At 50.2% G+C, this 21,537-nt stretch overlaps 1 protein-coding gene and 1 non-coding gene across 4 annotated transcripts in view; one reads left to right on the plus strand and one right to left on the minus strand.

Moving 5' to 3' along the window:
- The first annotated feature begins 424 nt into the window (after window positions 1–424).
- Window positions 425–527, plus strand: LOC115068504. Its single transcript, XR_003847854.1, has one exon. It is a non-coding gene; the product is annotated as a U6 spliceosomal RNA (small nuclear RNA).
- Window positions 528–10,843: 10,316 nt separating this feature from the next.
- Cdk18 (cyclin dependent kinase 18) overlaps window positions 10,844–21,537 on the minus strand; it is a 26,912-nt gene continuing 16,218 nt past the window's right edge. For 2 of the 3 annotated variants that reach the window (XM_008823315.2, XM_008823316.2), the window contains exons 2-16: window positions 19,459–19,607; window positions 19,205–19,284; window positions 18,578–18,703; window positions 17,558–17,614; window positions 16,736–16,850; window positions 16,481–16,575; window positions 16,138–16,200; window positions 15,435–15,558; window positions 15,180–15,300; window positions 14,252–14,349; window positions 13,972–14,077; window positions 13,817–13,859; window positions 13,196–13,286; window positions 12,816–12,893; window positions 10,844–12,224 (exon numbers count right to left, since the gene is read on the minus strand). In XM_008823315.2, the coding sequence (XP_008821537.1) occupies window positions 12,190–12,224; window positions 12,816–12,893; window positions 13,196–13,286; window positions 13,817–13,859; window positions 13,972–14,077; window positions 14,252–14,349; window positions 15,180–15,300; window positions 15,435–15,558; window positions 16,138–16,200; window positions 16,481–16,575; window positions 16,736–16,850; window positions 17,558–17,614; window positions 18,578–18,703; window positions 19,205–19,284; window positions 19,459–19,582 (1,356 nt within the window). In that variant the 5' untranslated portion in view covers window positions 19,583–19,607 and the 3' untranslated portion in view covers window positions 10,844–12,189. Of the gene's footprint in view, window positions 12,225–12,815; window positions 12,894–13,195; window positions 13,331–13,816; window positions 13,860–13,971; window positions 14,078–14,251; window positions 14,350–15,179; window positions 15,301–15,434; window positions 15,559–16,137; window positions 16,201–16,480; window positions 16,576–16,735; window positions 16,851–17,557; window positions 17,615–18,577; window positions 18,704–19,204; window positions 19,285–19,458; window positions 19,608–21,537 lie in introns of all 3 variants that reach the window. The other variant, XR_606882.2, reaches the window with a different exon arrangement.

The raw sequence follows: 21,537 nt of genomic DNA on the forward strand, positions 1-21,537 counted from the left end.
ACCCTAATAAAATCCTGTGAGGGAAGGACACATTTGAGGAATATCACAGTCAAACATCCCTCTTTAGCACAGGTAGATCAGGCTAAGAGAGCCCTAATAGGTACGGAACCTGGGCACCTGGAGGCAGACCACAACAGGTACAGATTTCTAGATGATCTGACTGCAGGGTGGGGAAAGGGTGACTCAACAATTTGCCTGGAAGCACTGTTTCTCCCTTAAGCTCTGCTTTACTGAGGGTGTGGACATTTGGGGCAGTGAGTGGGCTAACCCTTATGATCCTTGGTGCCAGCATTGCAGGACGACTATTTTGTACCATAAGAACTGAGCACACACAGGGCATGTTCATGGAATTGGTCAAGGAGGGCTTCCTGTAAGGGGAAGTTAGAGAGAAAAGGGGGGCACACAACTCATATAAAACATTAAAGTGCTCACTTCAGCAGCACATATACTAAAATGGAATGAGACAGAGATCGGCATGGGCCCTGCACAAGGATAACAAGCAAATCTGAGATGCATTCTGTATTTTTCTTCTAATTTTTGTATATGTATATTTATGTGGACGTGAGTACATACATGTCACTGAAAGGGGCCCATGAGAGGAGGAAAAGAGTGGGGGGAAATAATAAAGCACATGTGACATTAAAGTTGTAAAGGAAATTCTGGGGGTGGAAGGGCATAAGCTGGGAAGTAGGGGGAGGAAAGACCCCATAGGGGCTGGGGAGATGGTACAGTTGGTAAGGTGCTTGCGGCAGAAGCATGAGTTTGCATCCCCAGCACTCAGGTAGAAAGCCAGGGTCAGCACTTGGTGTGATGGGGACAGGCAGATCCCTAGAGCTTATTGGTCAGCCAGTGTAGCCGACTGGTCAGCTCCAGGTTCAGGGAGAGACCCTGCCGCAGAGAATAAGGTGAGAGTGACCGAAGAAGACAGTGAATGTTGACCTCTGGCACACATATACACATATCCACACACAGATAGATATACATACACCACACAGAGGCATACAAAGAAAAGACCATAAGGAAAATTGTTTTGTATGTGGATTAAAAACTAAAATTTAGGCTGGGCGTGGTGGCGCACACCTTTAATCCCAGCACTCAGGAGGCAGAGGCAGGCGGATCTCTGTGAGTTCAAGGCCAGCCTGGTCTACATAGTGAGTTCCAGGACAGCTGGGGCTATAGGGAGACCCTGTCTCAAAAAGACAAAAATAAAATAAAATAAAATTTAAGGGCTAGAGAAATGGCTCAGTGGTTAAGAGCACTGGCTGCTCTTGCAGAGGACCCGGGTTCAAGTCCCAGCACCCACATGGCAACTGTGAACTGTCCTTAACTCCAGTTCCAGGGGAATCTGAAGCCCTCTTCTGACCTCTGAGGGTATTGCATAACATGGGTGCACTTACATACATGCAGGCAATACACACACACACATGAAAATAAAGATAATAAAAATAAAATATTCTTTAAAAATTTAACAGACATCAAAGTGGGCCTGCTTGTGTAGCTCAATGGTAGAGCACTTGCCCAGCATGTGCAACGCCCTGGGTTCATCCCAGGATAGTAAGACACAAACAAACAATAGAGCACTAAAGTGGGTAAGGATAGATTAGTATGCCATTCAAAGGAGGTTGGAGGGTATAGCTCAAGGTAGACCTCAGCCTGCACAAGGCTTTGAGTTTGAGCCTAAGCCCTCCCTGAACAACCAGACATTTAGGTTGGGAAACCAGACATTCATTGTAGGGATGGGAGCACTGAGTCCCAGCAAGCTGGAGGGGCCTGAGCAAGGCCCAGGGAATGGTAATTAGAATAGAGATGCCACAGAAGGGTGGAAGCTGCATCCAGGGACGGACACAAAGGCTTGAGGCGAGAGGCCCCTGCAGGGTAGGAGGGCAGGACAAGGGCACTTTGCTGAGGAGTGGCACCTTAGAGATGCCAGGCCAGTCAACCACATGTGTGGAAGCCTCCTCAGAGTCCCTCTGTGGCTGGGAACATCTGTGAGCATACAGCATGGACACACACACACACACACACACACACACACACAAGAATGGGCAGCCTAAGGAGGCTGAACTTAGGGAAGTGTGTGTGCTGCGGAGCTGCTGCATGGGGAGAGGGCCTGGCAGGGCAGGTGGGTTCCAGTAGGTACTTCCTGTTTATGTTGATTCACTTGCACTTTCAGCCATCCTTGATCCTGTAGGTGGAAGTCTCATTCCCTTTAGGAGACTTGAAAAACAGGCAGGTACTGTGGGGCTGAACCCCCCTGTCTTCAATAGTGGCTCCCTGGGGCTGGAGAGATGGCTCAGCTGTTAAGAACACTGGTTGTTCTTGCAGAAGACCCTGGCTCAAATCCCAGCACCTACATGGCAGCTAACAACTGTCCGTGATCCGACAGCCTCTTCTGACTTCCGCAGGCATTGCACAACACGGGCACACTTATCTACATGCAGGCAATACACACATATACATAAAATTTAAAAAAAAATAGTGGCTCCCTCTGCAATTATCTCTACTCAAATCTGTGAAACACAGACACGAGGCCCACCTGGAGCCGTCCTTGTCATTTCTGCACTCACTGTTCAATCCTTGACCAGACTGAGTTCTGTGGAGAAAGAACACCGCGCTTTTTGATTTCTAATGTCTTAGAGTGCTTTGGACCAAGAGCTTTTGTTTTTGTTGCTGCTGTTTTTCTTTTCACTGTTGCCAGATTAGCCCCATGTTTCTGGGTTCAAGTGATCCTCCCACTTCAACCCCTCAAGCAGTGGGGACAACAGGTAGGTGCCATGGTCCTTAGCTAAAAAGATTTCTAATAACTTTCTCTTCCTCTTCCTCCTCCTCTTTCTCCTGCTCCTCCTTTTTGGTTTTTTAAAATATTTTATTTATTTTTATTTTATGTGTATGAGTATATTGCCTGCATGTGTGTGAGTGCACCCATGTCGTGCAATACCAAGGAGGTCAGAAGAGGATGTTGAATTCCCCTGGAACTGGAGTTAAGAATAGTTCGTAGCCATCATATGGGTGCTGGAAATCAAACCCGGGTCCTCTGCAAGAGCAGTCAATACTCTTAACTGCTGAGCCATCTCTCCTGACCCTCTTTTTTTTTTTGAGACGGGATCTCACTACGTAGTCCAGGCTGGCCTCAAACTCACAGAGATTCACCAACCTTTGCCTCCTGAGTGCTGAGATTAAAGGCGTGCGCCACCACCACAAGCCTAATAAATTCCCTTTAATACAATTTTTGAACCAGTCATGCTGTGCTCAGCTTCAATCCCAATGCTTGGGAAGCAGAAAGAAGCAGAGTTTGAGGTCAGCCTGTTCTACATAACAAGTTCCAGGTCAGACAGCAGTACATAAGGAGACCCTGTTTCAAAAAAATAAAAATAATCATCAGGAGTGGTAGCCCACCCCTTTGATCCCAGCATTTAGGAGGCAGACACAGGTGGATCTCTGTGAAAGAGGCCAGCCTGGTTTACATAGTGAGTTCCAGGCTAGCTTGGGCTATAGGGAGATCTTGTCAAGAAAGGAGAGAGAGAGAGAGAGAGAGAGAGAGAGAGAGAGAGAGAGAGAGAGAGAGAAAGAAAACAATTTTGAAATCTGGTGTGGAGGCACATGCCTGTAATCCTAGCACTTGGGAGGTGTAGGCAGATGGCTGTATAATTCAAGGCCATTTTCAGCTATTTGGAATTCAAGGCTAGCCAGCCAGGGCTATATGAGATCTTTTACCTCAAAAACACAAACTAAAATACTTTGTTCTATACTAATGCATCTTTCAGTTCTTATCAATGAAACTCCCTCATACAACAGAAGGCCAGGAACACAAAAGGCCACAAATGGCCAAAATGCAGAGAATAAGAATCTGCAGAGTGTGGGTCTTTGGACAGGTCTCCTATATTGAGGCCCACCCATCCAGGGCTCAGGGACCATTGCAGAAGAGGGGGAGGAAAAAGTGTAAGAGCCAGGGAGGAGGTGCATGACCATACGGAAATGGTCCTGGGACACTTCTCATACAAACCTACAGCAATGGTGTCAGCAAGTACAGGACCCATGCAAACTTAGGCAGACAAAAACCCAGCACAGAACTGTGGAAATGGACAGCAGGCCCCAATTTTAGTCCAAGAATTATTGGCAGCTGATTACTGCTGGGTGAGGAAGAGCAGATCTTTTTGAAGGGAGAGACTGTAGATAGGCTGACTAAACCCCAGTGGATGAATTTGCATTGAGGGACGTCTGGGGGCACTAACTTTACATAACAGGCCTTAATACAAATGACAGAATGTATGCACTCCAGTGGGAGGGCTATGGGAGGATGGCAAAGGGGAAGTGTGTATAAAGATGATTTTATGTATGAAATACCAAAAATTCAATAAAAAATATTTTGTTCTGGACAGGGTGGCACATGCCTATAATCCTAGTCCTTAAGAGACTGAGGCAGGAGTATTGAGAGTTTAAGGCCAGCCTGGGCTATGCAGGCAGACCCTGTCTCAAATACAAACAATTCCTAGGATTTCTTATAGTTTAGGTAATGTTGGGGCCAGGAGTGTAGCTCAGTGGTAGAGTGCTTGTCTAGTATGCACAGCACCCTGCAGGCATCTGTCAAGATAAGGGTGTCAGAATTTTCAAGCTCTGGCCCAGCTGGCAAGACAGGGGGTTGTCTACAGAGAGGCTGACCCGCTCCTGTCTCCCAGTGACTCTTCCTCCTCCTCCTGGCTCTGGTTGAGGCCTCTGGCTCAAACAGGAGGCAGCAATACCCACTGTACCCTGGGTGACAGTTGATATGACCACAGCCAACACTTACTGGCATTTTCCATATGGCCAGTCTTGTGAGTGCTTTCCATACACTCACCTGTCTAATCTCCACTCATCCCGTGATGATCCCATTTAGCAGATGGGGAAACTGAGCACAAACATGCCATGTAAGTGCTGTGGCCCAGCACCCGGTTGTGGTGGGACAGGGATTTTGGGTGCAGGAAGCCTCACTCTGAAGCTTTGTTCTTGGCTCCACATGATAGTTGTATTGCCTGTTGTTGGCAGAGCCCAACCTGGTTGGGACTCTGGGCAGTAGATTCCCTCACTCAGTGAAGCTTGTGTAGGACAGGTGACTAAAGATGACCACTTTAAACCAGGCATGGTGGCACATGCCTTTAATCCCAGCACTTGGGAGGCAGAGGCAGGTGGATCTTTGTGAGTTCAAGGCCAGCCTGGTACACATAGTGAGTTCCAGGACAGCTGGGGCTACAGGGAGACCCTGTCTCAAAAAGATCAAAAAAAAAAAAAAAAAGGTGACCACTTCAGAGAGTCTGCCTGAAGCAGGAAAAAAAGCAGATCCTAACCACCTCCTCTCTCCCAGGTAGCCTACCTTCATCCACTTTGGCAGGAATCTGGGACCTCAGCTCAGTCTGTGATCCCGAAAGGCCATCTGGTTGCAGCTGGCTGCATTCTGGAATCCAGGTGGAAGGGCTTTTGCAAGCACAGAACACAATTCTCTCATTGCCCTGGGGAGTATTTGTCTTACTGGTTAGTTGCACCTGGCTGCCCTGCCTTTTGACAGGCAGGAAGAGTTCCAGAAATAGGGTCAGACCAGCAGTAGATCTGGATGCCCCTTCCTCAGGAGCATTTGTTAGTCAGTGGTGTTCCTGTAGTTGCCAAATGGCCTTGCAGCCTCTGCTTGAATGTTCCTGGGGATAGAACTCTCAGTCCTGTAGAAGTAACCACCACACTGAGCAACCCTTTTGGTCCAATGCTTTTTGTCACAACTTCTCTTTCCATGTTTACTTCTCCAGTTACATTTAAAGCTCCATAAAAACAAAACCCAGGTGGATGTCATCTTTTTAAGTCTTACAAAGTATTCTAAGTAGCTTGCACTTAACACATTCTTGCTTTTTGAGATCATATCATGCGTGAAGACTGCAAGAAAAAAATAGACATGAGCTCCAATTTTAATTCCTGGCTGGGATCCCTGGAAGGGAGTTCCAGAGAAGGGCAGCAATGTGCAGTGATTGTAGCAAGCCATCATTTAACCAAGTCCTGTGCCAGGCCCCTTGTAAACAATCAACACTGTGAACAGCACTATTACTAGCTCTGTTTTACAGAGAAGGAATCGGGGCCAGAGAGGTCAGGTAGCATGCCATAGTGTCTCAGCTGGAAGCAGTGAAGGTGGGGTTTGAATCTGGGTGGTGTCCCTAGGTGTGCAATTCCATGTCCCAGGAGCTAGGACTGACAGATCCTTCTCCAGCAAGCATACAGGTGTTACCAAAAATTTCTGTTGCATTTGAAAGGAAAATAATCTTTGGCAATTTATTGTTTCTTTATGTAGTACAGGGTATGGAACCCAGGGCTTTATATATACTGAGCAGCTACTCATAACAAGTATACCCAGTCCAGGAACTTTGAAAAGTATGGACAACTCTCTATCCCCAAGGAGTGAAACCTCATGAGAGGAAGCAAAGAGCACATCCTAATCCACTCCTACTAAGTGACTCTGAGCTCCTGAAGCAGGGCTAAGTGGGAGTCAAGTTTGCATCTGGCACTGAGGATGGAGTCATGAGAGAATGAGGAAACTGGGGAGAAGCTGGGGAGTTAGGAGAATGAAATACTGAATTAGAAGTTTCGAGTCTACCATGAGTACTGGCAGCATCCAGGAGGGAAGATGTTCTCTTGGCCCAGCCCTGGCTATGCAGCCCACACCTGCTTGTCAACTAGGAAGTGAACAAGGATGCTGGAAAGGGCTGATGGAAAGTGAGACTTCTTTGGGATTTAAGGTGGGGTAAATGGAGAGACATGCCTACAGGCTTCTTCCCTCAGAAGAGCCTGGGTTGGGCTGTTTATTTTTAGAGAGGCCTTGCTATGTTGCCCTGGCTGGCTCTGAGCTCTTACCTGTTGAATGCTTGAGACTGTAGCATGTGCCACTTCACCCGGCTGGGTCATGTTATTGATGTGATGGCTAGTATTTTCAACTTGACATGATCTGAAATCACCTGGGAGACAAGCCTCCAGGTATATCTGTGACAGATTATTGAGTCTCTCTGGGCATGTCTATGAGGAATTATGTTGATTAGGGTTATTATGGGTTTTAGACCCATCCTAAAAGTGGGCTTGAGTCCTGAACTGTATAAAAAGGAGCAAGTGAGCTGAGCCCAAGCATTTATCACTCTCTGCTTCCTGTCGATGTGATGTGACCAGCTGCTTCAGGCTCCCACTACCTTGGCATCCCCACCATGGCAGGCTGTGTCCTTGAACTGTGAGCCAAAATATACCCTTTCATCTTTGAGTTTCCTTTGTCGGGATACTTTTTAAAAAAAAAAAATCTATTATTTTTATTTATGTGTATGCATGTATTGCCTGCATGTAGGTAAGTGCACCCATGTCATGCAGTGCCCTCAGAGGACAGAAGAGGCTGTCGGATCCCCTGGAACTGGAGTTACGGACAGTTAGCTGCTGTACCTGATATCCTGGTGCCCAGAACAGGGCCAGGTATGGAGGCTGTGACCATTTCTCGTGTTGATAATTTGCTTTGCAGAGTGTTTAAAAGTTTAAGTGACAAAGGTTTAAGTGGGTGCTGGGATTAGAACTCAGGTCTTCTGCAAGAACAGTCAGTGTTCCTAACTGCTGAGCCATCTCTCCAGCCCCAGGATACCTTTTTTTTTTTTTAATCATTCAGTAATTTTATTGTTTGGATGTTTTCATTCAGAAGAAGAAAACATTGTTAAACTAGATGAGGTGATTATTTTTTAATATTTTGTTATTTAAAATTTTTTTCTAATTGAATTTTTGTGTATTTCATACAGAACATCTTATTCATCTTTATACTCCCTTCCCCACTGGAATTCATACATTTTGTCATCTGTGTTAAGGCCTATCATGTCAAGTCAGTATCCCCAGCTGTCTGTCCCTCAGTGTAAGTTCATCCACTGAGGTCCAGTCAGCCTATCTTGAGTCCCTCCCTTGAAGAAGATCAGCTCTTCCTCACCTAACAGTAGTTAGCTGCCAATAATTCTTCGACTAAGATTGGGGCCTGTTGTCCATTTCCACAGTTCTGTGCTGGGTTTTTGTCTTTTCAAGATACTTTTAATTTTCTTGATTGATTGATTTTTTATGCATATTGGTGTTTTGCCTGTGTGTATATAAGTACACCACATGTGTACAATGCCCAGTGAGGGTGTTGGATCCACTGGAACTGGAGTTAGATGGTTGTTAGCCACCATGTGGGTGCTGGGAACCAAACCAAGGCCCTCTGCAAGAGCAGCCAGTGCTCTTAACCACCGAACCATCTCTCCAACCCCTTATTTATTTATTTTTTTATTTATTTTGTGTGTATGCTTGTATTGTCTGCATGTAGGTAAGTGCACCCGTGTTGTGCAATGCCCATGGTCAGAAGAGGCTGTCGGATCCCTTGAGACTGGAGTTAAGGACAGTTGTTAGCTGCCATGTGGGTGCTGGGATTTGAACCTGGGTCTTCTGTAAGAACAGCCAGTGTTCTTAACTGCTGAGCCATCTCTCCAGCCCTTATTTCTTTATTTATTATGTGAGAGAGATGTGTTGTGTATGATGGGGAGAAGAGGAGGCACTTGTGTGCCATAGCACACATGTGGAGGTCAAAGCATAACATTTATGTGGGATCCAGGGATTGAATTCAGGTTCAGTCTTGTGTAGCAAGCACTTTACCCACTGGGCTATTTTGCCAGGCCACCTTGTCAGGGTATTTTATCATAGCAATAAACACAAACTAAAACAGAAACTGATAGAAAGATATAGGGACATTACCATGATAAATCTGACCATGTGGGAAGAATCTGACGATGGTTTGTGGGAAGAATGTAGAAAAGTTTTGAAGTTTGGGCTAAAAAAAAAGCCCTAGCATGGTAGACGCAGAACTTAATGAGCCATTCTGGTGAGAGCTTGGGAGACAAGAATGCCAAGAGAAACACAGACATTGGAGGTCTGGCTCGAGGCTCTAGAGAAGAATACGGGCTCTATCAGGAACTGGACTTCAGGCCATTCATGTGATATTTTGGCCCAGAGTCTGATTTCATTTTGCTTGTGTCCTGAGAACTTGAGTGAAGTTGAATTTAAAGATAATGAACCAGTTTGTTTGGCAGAGAAAATTTCAAGGAGAGGAAGGAATTCAGGCTGGTGCTGAGAAAGCAGTTAGAATTGTTGGAGATCGGCACCACTGAGGAGAAACCTACCCTGCATTGGGACAACAGCATCCGGAAAGGTGTCCTGAGGGCAAAACCTCACCCATCAGAGGCTACATCCAGAGCTAACAGCAGAGCTGGTAGTCACATCCAAGCTCTTTGCAGGCCATAGTGTTGAAGCAGCTGGATCAGGAACAGGACCTGCTGCCTTTGTAGTTGGTTGGGTGGTTGGGGCACAGAATCCAGAGGAGGGTTGGGTAAAGGCAGGGGCCTTTTGGTGGAGCAGGTTTGGCCATCTGGTGCTCCAGCCTTGGTGCCTCTTGCTCATCTTTGAGCACATGGCTCTTGGGGATTTTGCTGGATTATTCTGCTCTGACTGCCCACCCAGCTTCCTCTCTTACCATTCTGAGCTCCCCTAACACAATCAGAGGCCTCTGACCACACTAGCATATGAGCCCCTGCCATCACATCTGGTACTGTCCTCAGTTCTCCTTATTGAACTTCCCGCCCCTTTGTGTCTGGGTGAGGTCCCTCTTCCCTGCTAGCTCACTTGCCTGACAGTCTGGTGGAGGAAAGGCCATCTTGGCCTGCAGGTCTGAGCTTCCAGAAGTGGAGAGGCGTGACTTGCACCTGATGTCCTGGTGCCCAGCACAGGGCCAGGTATGGAGGCTATGACCGTTTCTTGTGTTGATGATTTGCTTTGCAGAGTGTTAAAAGGTTTAAGTGACAAACTGGAAGCAAGCCTTGCATATGGTAGGCAAGGGCTTTAACACTGAGCCACAATGCTATCCCTTAAGAGACTTGGGATTCCAATTTGTTATGTAACCTGGGGTCACTTTACCCCTGAGCACTCCAGTTTTCATATGTAAATGGGGAGAAAGAGATGTGGTGAAGATTCAATGGGATAGGCCCAGCCACCACAGGTGGGCACGGGGCAGGAAGCTTAATACACTGGTCCCATCTTTACCTTCACCCTCAGATCCCTGACTGTGTTTCCCTGCCTTCCCTTTATGGCAAGCACTAATTGTTGTCCAAGTGGTCCTGCATTTTGGTGAGGACTTGGTGGAAATGGTGCTGGGCCAGGGATCAAGCAAGCCCAAGTGCTGGCCCACCCTGATTTCTACAGCTTTGGAAAGGAAGCACCAACTCCCTCAAGTACCAGACCACAGAACATGTGCTCCAGGGTCTGGCTTTCTCAGTGGCCTTAGAACAAATTTGAACAGTGTATTGGAAAGCAGTAGGATTCTCAGCACTCAGATCTGTGTGACAAGAGGGAGTCAGGCCTGAGGGAAAAGGCAATTTGAGAGCAGTAGGAGGTGGGTTCAAGGCTGCTGCGATTATGGAGCCTGAAGTAATGAGATCTGTTCCTTCTGTTGCCCTGGCCTTGGCCGCCTCAGTGCCAACCCTTGATCTTTGTGCTCTCCTATCCCAAGAAGCCAGGAAGCCATGTGATGTTGGCAGAGTAGGGTGAGCCATGGAAGCCAAACCACATGTCTCTCCCCAGAACACTCTGGGCTCTCTTCATTGGTCCCACCCCACAGGTACACCCTGAGCCAAGCAGGACATAGACCCCAGGTACCCAGGCCTGTGCTTTTTCTGCCTCACCTATGACCTTCAGTTCCCAGAGTTAATATCTGGCCCCAAATGTAGCAGGAAAGGTGCCAGAACCCTCCCCCAACCCAGGGAAAGTTCAGAGTCACACACAGACTAGACTTTCTTCACTGGTTTTATGTATGTATAAGCAAGCCCAACCACTTAGGGCCCTCAATTCTCCATCTTTGGCATTGATCTATCAGCCAGCTTCTCTGCATGAGACTGCTCACTGCTTTCTGTACATGAATTAAATATATTCTCTGTCTTTCCTCTGAGTCACAGAACATTCACAGTCAGTGGGGGGGAAGGGGGAGGGCTGGGGAGAACCCAGGCTCCAGGGGTTGGGCTGGGCATGGGGCCTGTAGAGAAAGCCAGGGCTTGGCCTCCCCTCAGCCTTTGCCCTCTAAGTTCAGTCAAGTGTTGAGACCCCGGAATATGAGAGCATTCTGAAAAGGAGTGCCTTCTCCAGGGGATCCAGGCCCCAGGAGTTTCGGCTGTCAGGATTAAACCTGCTACATCTCACCTCTCTCCAGCTCAGGCTGCGATGCTGACACTCCCTTCCTCTCATGACCACCCTCTGTGGAGGCTAGTGTCAGGGTCAGGTAGACAGGGCCACAGGGCTGGAAAGGAGGTAAGGGATGGGAGAGGCTGTGCCAACCCCAAGGACCCAAGGCCGGCCTGGTACTAAGTGTCAAAGTGACCTTGCATATCTAGGTACCAGTCTCAGGACCCTGAGACAGGACCTACTTATCAGTCCTCAGGGGCGATATCACCCACAGGAGTGGCTCTTTGGGAAGAAAGGACAGGTAGGAGCAAGGTCAGGGCTCCGAGGGCAGTATATACTCTACCACCTGTCATTTTAAGGCAACTCTTTCCAGACTGGGAGGGGGTGGTGAAGGTGGCAGGAGTGCAGCTGGCAGTACCAGGCCACCTACAGATGCAGCTGGTCACTGGTAGCATGCTGGTGCTGCTCAGCCTCAGTCCAAGCCAGAGGGTACAAGGGGCCTCTGGTAAAGAGGGTGCGACAGCACAGTGGGGATAGTGACAAGACAGGCTATTAGTTTTTCTACTGTTCCAGGGATGTCTGCCCCTGTTGGGGAGATTGGCACACATATGGGCACCCAGAATTCCAGGAAGGTGAAATGTGTGTCTAAGGGGCAACAAAGGTATCTGTCAAGCTGATGAGCCAAGCAGACCCCCACATTCTCCTGTCCATGCTGGTACCTCAGCATTTCAGCTGGGAAAGGTCCCTCCTTGCCCCTTGCCTCCTCTCGGGGAAGCAGATCACATCCCCTCCCACAGAGGGTGAAAAGGGGTTATGTCCAGGTAAAGGCTGTTACAGAAGTGTGTGGGAAGCAGGGAGACAAAACTGCTGCTACCAACAGGCTGCCAGTGGTCCTCAGGGCTAGCCACTGGCTCTGATGGCTCTACAGGCCCCATACTTCCTGAACTTGTGTTCTGGGCACACAGTTCAGAAGACGCTCTGCCGCCGGCTCTTCCCTCGCCCTGGAGAACAGAGGGCAACAGAAAGGACTGAGGAAAAAGGCTCAAGATCAGAGGGATATTGACTGTTCACGTGCTCTGGTTCAATGAGCAAGGGCATACACTTGTGGTCTCATCTCTGTTGCTTGTGAGCTGCATGAAATTGAGACTAACCTTTAGGGGCCTCAGTTTCATTGACTATGGGGAACAGTAATAGCACCAATCCACAGGGTATTTTAAGGATTGAATGAGACAGTCAATACATGGGAAGCACTGTTGGGTTCCAGGCCATCAGCTGTGCTAGGGACAAAGTTCAGTTCTCCCAGGATGCAGATTGGCCAGGGAGTTCAAGGTCTTCAAAGAGAAAGCACCAGCGCTACTGCAAAAGGCAGGGTTCATCTGGGTGTGTGTAAGGGGGGTGGATGAATAGGGGACCTCCCATAAGGAAGGTGGGGTGTATTGACTCCAGCCCAAGGGCAAACTGTTGGGCCCACCTCTGTTCCCCAAAGGAGAGTTCCCACTGCAGAGGGGTGCTCTGCCTGGCTGCCTCTAGCAAGGAGTGCAGGGGAGCCATGTGGCCCTACCTGGATGTTGGAAGACTAGACCACGCCCTACCTGGATGTTGGAAGACTAGACCACGGTAGCCTGGGTCCTTTTGGAGCTGGATCTCCTTCAAGGAGAAGATGGAGGCAGCTGGGTGAGAGAAGAGGGGTAAGGCCTAGGTGGAGCCACTCTACTCCTGAACCTTCTATCCCCAACTCCACTAAATTCACAGAGCTGGGACACCCTCCAGTCAAGACTGGTCCAGAAAGACTAACAACTCAGATGGAGTTAGTCTTTCTAACTCTAGCTCTAAAAGAGAACTGTGACATGGAAGACTTGTGCCCAAGATCACTGGGCTGGACCCAAGGTTCTGGTCTCTGTTTCAGCCCTTGCCCACTCCCCCTGCCCTCCTTCCCTGGTTCTGGGGTGGCCTTGCTCCCTCAGACACTTACTGTCATGGAGCTGGTGCACACGCTCCCCCAGAGACTGGAAGTAGGGGTGACTGAGGGCCGCCTCTGCAGACATGCGACTCTTGGATTCGTACTGAAAGGCACAGGGTGAGCTATTTGGCTCTGTTGGAGACTCCTCTAGGAAGTGAGATTCCTATGCTGTTAGATGACCAGGTTGGGAGAAGTCCCACCTGACCCAACCCAGGCAGTCTCGCACCTGAGGCCATCAGGGTTCAGACACTTCAGGGGAGTGACTGCCTCTTGGGATGTGTACACCATGGGAAGGCCACAGTAGTATCAATAACTGCCCTGGATCCTGAGCTTACTTCCAAGCAAGCAGGCACTGCGCAGTCCCCATAATCTTGGTGTATTCCCACCATCTTTTAAAGGATGAATTGATATCCACCATGCAGTTAAGGAAACTGAGCTATACGTCCTCAGGAAATGCCCAATGCCACCTGACCAGTGAGTGGGTCTGAACAAGGCCTTAGGTGCCAAGCACACTCAAAGGCTGAGTGCGGACACCAGTGGTCCTCTTGGGCCTTGGGGTGGCAGGCAGTGTTGGGATTAAGAGTCTGGCTTTCTTTGGTTGTCTCTGCCTGGGCAGGCTGGGAAGAAACTTACCAAGAGGAGGCTGGTCAGGAGGTTGATGCCTTCAGTATCCAACCTGCAAGGAGGAGGCGCTGGCACAGGCGCGGCCAAGGCAGGCTGCGGACCGGGACCCGGGCCTTAGGGAGGGAGATCGCAGAAGGGGACGAGGGGCGGGGCGAGGGGGCTACCTGGGGGCGTGGCTGAGCAGTGGCTGCGGCAGGTACAGGGGGAAGTTATAGGCTCGAAACTCAGAAAGGGCGGTCACACCGGGCCATGTCTCTTCTGTAGGAGTCCCTGGAGACAGGAGACGGGTTGGAGAGCATGGGTGAAGGGCCTGATATGGAAAGCGTAGAGGCCCAAGAGTAGCCAAGGTTCTTGGGTCCCCACCCTGCCCAGTCCCTCGGTGCTCCTGGGCTGGAAAGAGTTCTGCTGCCCCCTAGCGACAAGAAGGGTGCCACGAAAACTGACCGAGGAGGCGAAAGATGAGGTGCAGCTCCTCCTTGACCGTGGAACCTGGGAAGAGGGGCCTCCCGGTGGCCATCTCATAGTGGATACAGCCCACGCCCCTGCGAAAGCCGGGGAGGGTGAGGTCAGGAAGGGCAGCCACCTTTCCTAAGACTGCTCAAAGAAATGCTAATACAAGCCTGAGGGAATCACAGCTGGTGCTTGGGGAGGCCCAGACAGTAGAGGCTCTTAGAGCTAACCAGACTCCCATGACAGCTCCTCTCTGTCAGGTACCTGGGTCTCTTTAACTCTGCTGGACTGGAAGCACGATGTATACTCTCACTCCTAGGGAGCCTTGGGGCTCAGGCAGAAACCTGTGCTGGCTTTAAATTTGAGCAGGTTTTCATTTTACACCAAATCATGCATTTGTCAATTTTAAAAAATTATTTTATGTATATAAGTGTTTTGCCTGCATGTATCTAAGTGCTCCAGTGTTGTGCAATGCTCACAGAGCCAGAAGAGGGTGTTGGGTCCCCTGGAACTGGAGTTACAGGTGGTAGATAGCCACCATGTAGGTGCTGGGAACCAAACCTGGGGTGCTCTGCAGGAGTAGCCAGTGTTAACTGCTGAGCCATCTCTCCAGCCTCCATTTGCCAATTTTGAAAAGTAAAATAGTATATCCCTCCCAGAATACTCCCTAGGATTCATTCTTGAGGGGGTGGGGAAGACTCACCTACTTACTATAGAGGCCTCTTGCATCCTTAGATAATTCCCACCCCACCCCTAGGTACAGAAGTATAGCAGTAGAGGGTTCATAAACTGGGAGACTCTGATCTATTTCAGACTCATTTGTTAAAAGTAGGGATCTGTGGAACTGTGAATAAGGTCAGCTGGCTCTTCCTGGACAGTCTAGGGGTATTGACAGCCTCTCTTGCTCCCCTGGGCTGCTCACCACATGTCAATGGGGGTGGAGTACTCTGTAGATCCCAGCAGCACATCTGGGGGCCTGTACCAGAGGGTCACCACCTCATTGGAATAGGTCTTTGTGGGCACTGACTTGGCCCGAGCCAGGCCTAGAAACAGACACATCGCTGAACATCTCATCAAGGGTGTTGCAGGGTCAGGCACTCAGCCATTCCCTCCTGGCAAGGCTGTGCAGTGGGGTGGTCAGGCCCACCTGCCACCCTGGCCCTGGCATCAGCCTCACCAAAATCAGCCAGCTTTAGCTCGCCCCTCTCATTGATGAGCAGGTTCTGGGGTTTCAGGTCCCGGTGCAGGATCTTGCGGCGGTGGCAGTAGGCCAGGCCCCGGAGCAGCTGGAACATGAAGATCTGAGGAGAAAGGAGAAGCATGGGAACTAGGTCCTGGGGGAAAGACCCTACACCTCAGCCTCGGGCTGGGCAAGAATGGAGGATCAGCACAAGGAAGGCTCCCTGGTTCTGTCCACCCTGAAGCCTACCTGGGCCCTGTGCACACCAGAGTCTCCCATATGAGGGAGGCAGTGAGGGTAAGGAGGCTGGAGCAATCTCCAGATGTGAGGTGGGAGAGCACAGTGGGTAGGGGTCCTATGGCTGGGGCTGTATGCACTTGGTTTTTAAACACCAGAATGGGTCATCACCCCTCCTCGATTCTCAGAGGCTTCTCTTCACTCTGGCAGGTAACACATGCTTAATGCTCAGGGTTAGAGAGGGGTTTGTATCAGCAGCATAGGTGGAGGGTAAGTTTGTATTCTTGGGCTAAGATGCTCAGCCTCAACTGGCTGAGTGGAGTGGCTTTTCCCTCCTTCCTGCATTTGAAGCTCTGAGCAACCTCAGCAGCTGGGGCCCTGGGAGCAAGAGGCGTGTCCCACACTGGGCTTTAGGACAGATGGCTGTCAGGATAAGTCAGGTCTCTACTCTGGAGGTCCTCACCTTGACATTATGCATGCTCATGAGGCTTCCACAGTGGTCCAGATACTGCTTCAGATCACTGTCCTGGAACAGACAGACTGGCTCAATCCTGCTCTGCCATGTTCCCTGCCTGGTTAGTGGTCCAGACCCACTGACAGGAAGCCCCTCTCCAGGCTGGTTCCAAGCCTGCTAGTGGGACAGACCCCTGACCCCAAGCCCTTGCCCAGTTCTGCATGGGAGCATCTGAGAGCTTAATGGGCAAGCCAAGGCTTGGATACCCCTACCCTCCTCCTACTTCCTCACCGCCACTCTTCCCTACCCTACCTCACCCACCACAGAGGGAGAGACCACCAGCCCAGCTCACCAAGTACTCAAACACCAAGGTGAGGGACCGATCTGTGTGGATGAGGTCATGCAGGGTCACAATATTGGCGTGTTTCAGGTCCTTCAGCAGAGACACTAGGGAGACAGGCCCACCTGGGTCCTCAGGCCTACCAGTATCTCCCATTATCCCTTCCTGGGGTCAGCAATGGTCCTACACCCAGGCTTCCACCAGGTGCAGGTTGCTGAGCCCCTCCTCCCAGAGACCCCAGGGTGTGTGAAGCCCGGAACACTGTACCCTCTCGAATGGCAGTGCAAGGTGCCCCCTCCTCATGCTCCAGCCGGATCTCCTTCAGGGCCACTAGGTTCTCTGTTAGCTTGCTACGCCCCTTGAAGACAGTAGCATAGGTACCCTATGACAGAGCAACCCTGGTCAGCTCCAGGAGCACCCTGTTCCTGCTCTGCTTCCAGTCCTCCCCCTCAGGCTCCTGTTCTCCTGATCCTCCCCCTTGGGTTGGGATCCAAAGTAGGTAAGTGCCCTGCTCCCTTTTCCCTCTGCTGAAATTCTCTTTTCCCCAAATCCACTTCCTCTGTGAAGTACCCTTACCAGCTTACTGGTCAGAATGGACTGCCCCTTCCTCTATCCCCAGCATCCTGAGCGCTCCTCTACAGCACAGCCTTGTTTTTAGATCTTGCTGATGTGACTCCTTGAGGGACAGGGCCTTCTTCCTTTCTAAAAACGTGTACCCACCCAAGCACCAAGAAGCCTGACACAGTGATACAGGATCGGTTTAGAAACACTGCCCTTTTTGTGTATCAGGCACTAATAACTGTACACAGCTTACTCAAGTAACCCACAGTACTCACAAGAGCCCTAGGGTAGAATAGTTACTTTCATCATTTGACTGAAGCACAGAGAGAGGCCATGGAATGTGCTAAGGTCGCAGAGCTAGTAAATGGTGGGGTTGGAGTCAAACCTAGGCCATAAGTACTTAAAGGAGAAAAAAGACTAGATTCTACCCAGAGACCTCTGTCCTCAAGTCATGTCATTCAGGATCAGGGGCCATTATAAGAGCTGCTGAAGGGTGGGGATCAGGAGCTGGGAAGGGGCCAGTCTTACCTCCCCCAGTTTGTCCAGTTTCACATATGTTTCCAGTTTCCCGAAGCCAATATCTGACTAGGAAGAAGACACAGGACACTGTGAGATTTAAAGCCCCAGCGCATACCTACTCCACAGCTCCCCTTACCCCAAGAAGGGAAGTGAGACCCCCATTATGCAGAGGGGAACTGAGGTTAGCTACTGTGAGGACAGCCACAAATCCTTCCTTTCCTCCTTTCCCTCCTTCCTGTGAGAGTGGAGGGACCCCGGAAGTAGGAGCTCCTTGCTCCATGGATCTGGGATGTGAGCCTGGGCTGCAATGCAATAATACCTCTGTCTTGCTCAGGCTACTGGCTCCTCCGTGGCAGGCCTGTCTTCCTCCATTATTCAATTTTCCACTTCAGACCCCACCTCCCTAGTCTCTCATCAGTTCACTTCTTCTAGCTCAAGACAGGACAATAAGCTAGATCCCTGGGCCCCCACCCGCCCAACAGAGAGGCTGAATGTGCAGGTGTCTATAGTGGGGCCCAGAAACCCAGAAGGCAGCTAGAACCTCAAAGTGCATGCTGAGTGCTCTGTTGGTCTTTTTGTTTCTTTGTTGGGTTTTTTTTTTTTTTTTTTTTTTGGGTTTTTTTTTTTTTTTGGGTTTTTTTTTTTTTTTTTTTTTGAGACAGGGTCTCAAAGTGTAGCCTTGGCTGGCTTGAAACTCACTATATAGCCTAGATTGGCTTTGCATTATTGTCAATCTGGCTGTATTAGTCTCTAAAGAGGGCTGGGAATACAGGCATGAGTAACAACACTGGTCTACTGGCTTTAACCTGGGAGAGTGGTGTTCAGAGGGACTGAGAGCTTAGCTCCACACCCAGGTGGATCTTAGGGAACGGTCGCCATTTATTGGAATCCACTTGGCCAGCAGGTGGCACCAGAGGCACAGGAATTTTTCTGGAAACCACTACAGGCCTCAGCCTGGACAAGCAAAGCCAGTGGTACTGACTCTGCTGGTGTCCCACCCTCACTGACTTCAAGCTTCCTGGGACTCACCAAGGAGGCACGGCGGGACATGCGGTTGAGTGGCCTGCACAGCCCTGGGCTCTCCAGCTGGATCTTCTGCAGGAATTCTGGGGGTAGGCGGATATCCATAGGCAGAGACAACCTCTTATTGAGATCCTGAGGCAGCAGATGGGATGGGAACACCATGTTGGCTTCAGAAGGCCCTTGCCACTCACTCTGGGCCTATCTGTTCATACAGAGAACGGCCAAGCCACAGGCTGTGACCGCGGGCTCACAGCTACATGAAAGGTATGTGAAGTCTCAGAAATTACTGGGTGACCTAGGGAGATTCCCTCCCCTCTGAGCCATAGCAGAACTGACTAGAACATAAATCTCATGCCCTTACAGACAATATAATTTTGTAAACACATTTTTCCTACATTTGGCACAGGTATGTGGGTTAAAAGAACAACACTCACATTGTCTAACCTTTGCAATGTTCCAGGAATGTTCTAAGCACTTGGCATACGCTCTCATTTAGTCCCCACGATAACTTGCTCCAAATCACAGGGCTAATTAATAGTAGAGCTGGGATTTGGACCCTCAGTGACTGACTCTATGGGAACCACCTGCTCTGGGTGTGTTCTGACCTGCAGAGCTGGGAAGGGACACCCTCACCTCCATAGAGAAGCGGCGTTGGCTCTGCTGTCGTTGATACTGCAAACCAGGGGACAGCTGACCAGGTTCATCCCCACCATCTGTTGGGGAGAGCATGCCAGGTTACAGGACAGAGTGGTAGGTCGAGGCCAGACAGACATCAGCCCCTACCTCCCACTCCACAATCTGCTGACAGCCCAGAGCACCCCACCACCCTCTCCCTAAAGCACTAGGTTCACAGACAGTGGGAAAGCACTGGGTGGCCTGACCCGCACCCTCATTCCTCTGGGTGTGGAGCTGGTTGAACTGCTCGGTGAACTCAGCCAAGGATTCCTCAATGGTCTCTGGGCGGGGCACTGACAGGGAGAACCTGCGCTTGAAGTTCTTCATCTTATTCATGATCAGCTGGGTCCAGTGGTGGGTTCTGGGACAGAGGGAAGACAAGGGGATGTAGTCACTCTACACCCATGGGAACTCAGCTGTGATCTTCCCAACAGGCTCTGCACATGGCACACTTGGGTCATCCTGACCAGAGTCCCAACTCCATGACAGCAGGATCTAAATCTGTCCTTCCTCCAGTGACTCTGAGTCAGACCCCATCCTATGAGTAGTCCCTCCCCTGGCAGTCACAGCACCAATTGGTAATTGCTAAAGGTTTGCAAGAGGCCCCTCCAGATGTTCAGCCTTCAGTTGCCGAGGGTCTGGAGATTTCTGGGGCAGTGTATCAGAACTGGATGGGCCTCAGGCCAGCAGCTTTTCCTTAAAGTGTCAGGAGCCTTCCTGGTTGATGCCCACCAGCCTGTCATCAGCAGGCTCTAAACTTTATGACACCTGATACTGACATGGCGATGTCCCCATAGCTTGGCCTGGATCCCCAGAAACCAGGAAAAGATAGGAAGGAGATAGAGAGGGCAAGAACATGGGAGCCTGCCTAGGACCAACTCTGCTCCAACCACAGTGTGGAAGTCAGGAGCAGCGTGGGAAACTTAGACCTGGGAAGGAAGCCTGGGCTGCTGGTCCCTCCCACACCACAGTCCTATGAGCAGACTGAGGACACTGGGCATAGCTGCCTAGCAGCTTGTGCCCTCTACATGCTGGTCTCCTGATGACACTTGTCTGCCTGCTTCTTCTCACAGGCTTTGATGATGCAGGGCCCAGCCATTCTACCCTGCCTCCATGGCTTCCTAAGTGCCAAGTGCTGCCATACCCCCATCCCACTGGGCTCCATACTGCCTTAGCTACAATGGAGCTGCCCAGACCAGAGGCCACACAACTCCTGTGGCTCCCCACCCTGGCTAGGAAGGCACCAGAGACAACCTTGTGATGGGAGGGGCCACCTGCACTCTTTCTCAGGCCTACCCATAACCCACTTCTGGAGGATGCTCAGGCCTACCACTGGCCATCATGCAGTTGCCAAGGCAACCAGGCCCCTCCTGAATCCTCCTGGTTTACAGGATTATGGGTCAGTAACGTGTTTGCTTTGCTTAGTGATCACACCCTCTGTCCTCAGCCAGCCTGGAAAGGGTCCCCTTGCTAGCACAGCACTCCTGGCAACCTCCAAATGCAGCTGAGCTAGGCCCCAAGCTCTCTTGGGCCAGGGTTGTGTGCCTTTACAAGCAGAAGGCTCAGGTCTGCACTGCCAGCTGAGCCTACCTCTACTGGGGAGCCTGAAGTCCAATTCAATGCGGCATGGCACTCCAAGGGCAAGCATCTCCTTTGTGGGGCATGGAGCTGGGCACTGGAGTTACAGTGACTAAACGTGATCCCTGTTTCCAAGGAACTCAGGCTGATGGTGGCACACTGCTGAGGACCCCTGAGAGCCCTTTGCAGTTTCCTTGCCTTGCCCCCTGGGTCCACCCTGGATTCCCACTCATCTCATTTCTGCCAGCCAGCCTCAGCTACTCCCTGTGTGGTCCTACAGGCCAGCCTTCTGTGGGACTCTCAGACAGAACACTCCCAGAGGATAGCCACCTGCCACATGTCCTTGTGTGTAGAAAACAGCTAACAGAACCCACAGAATTTTCGTGATGGTAACAGGACAGCATGGGCTCCCAAAACAAGAAGAGTCAGGTATACCCTGCCTGGTGACTCATTTCCTAGCAAGACAGGAGATCAGAAATCTCTGTATGTACACATCCATTGCTGTGCAGGCTGGCTGAATACTGGCACAACCAAGGAACACCAGAAAACACTCAAACCGCAGGTTCTAGAACTGGGGCCTAGAAAAATGCTTGAGACTGAACCCAGGGTCTTACATATACTAGGTAAGGAAACTATCTTTCCCTCCTCCAAGTTTTATTTTCTTATTAGTGTGTGTGTGTGTATGTGTGTGTGTGTGTGTGTGTGTGTGTGTG

Source organism: Nannospalax galili, unplaced genomic scaffold (assembly GCF_000622305.1).
Source record: "Nannospalax galili isolate Female #2095 unplaced genomic scaffold, S.galili_v1.0 scaffold309, whole genome shotgun sequence".
NCBI classification, from domain to species: Eukaryota; Metazoa; Chordata; class Mammalia; order Rodentia; family Spalacidae; genus Nannospalax; species Nannospalax galili.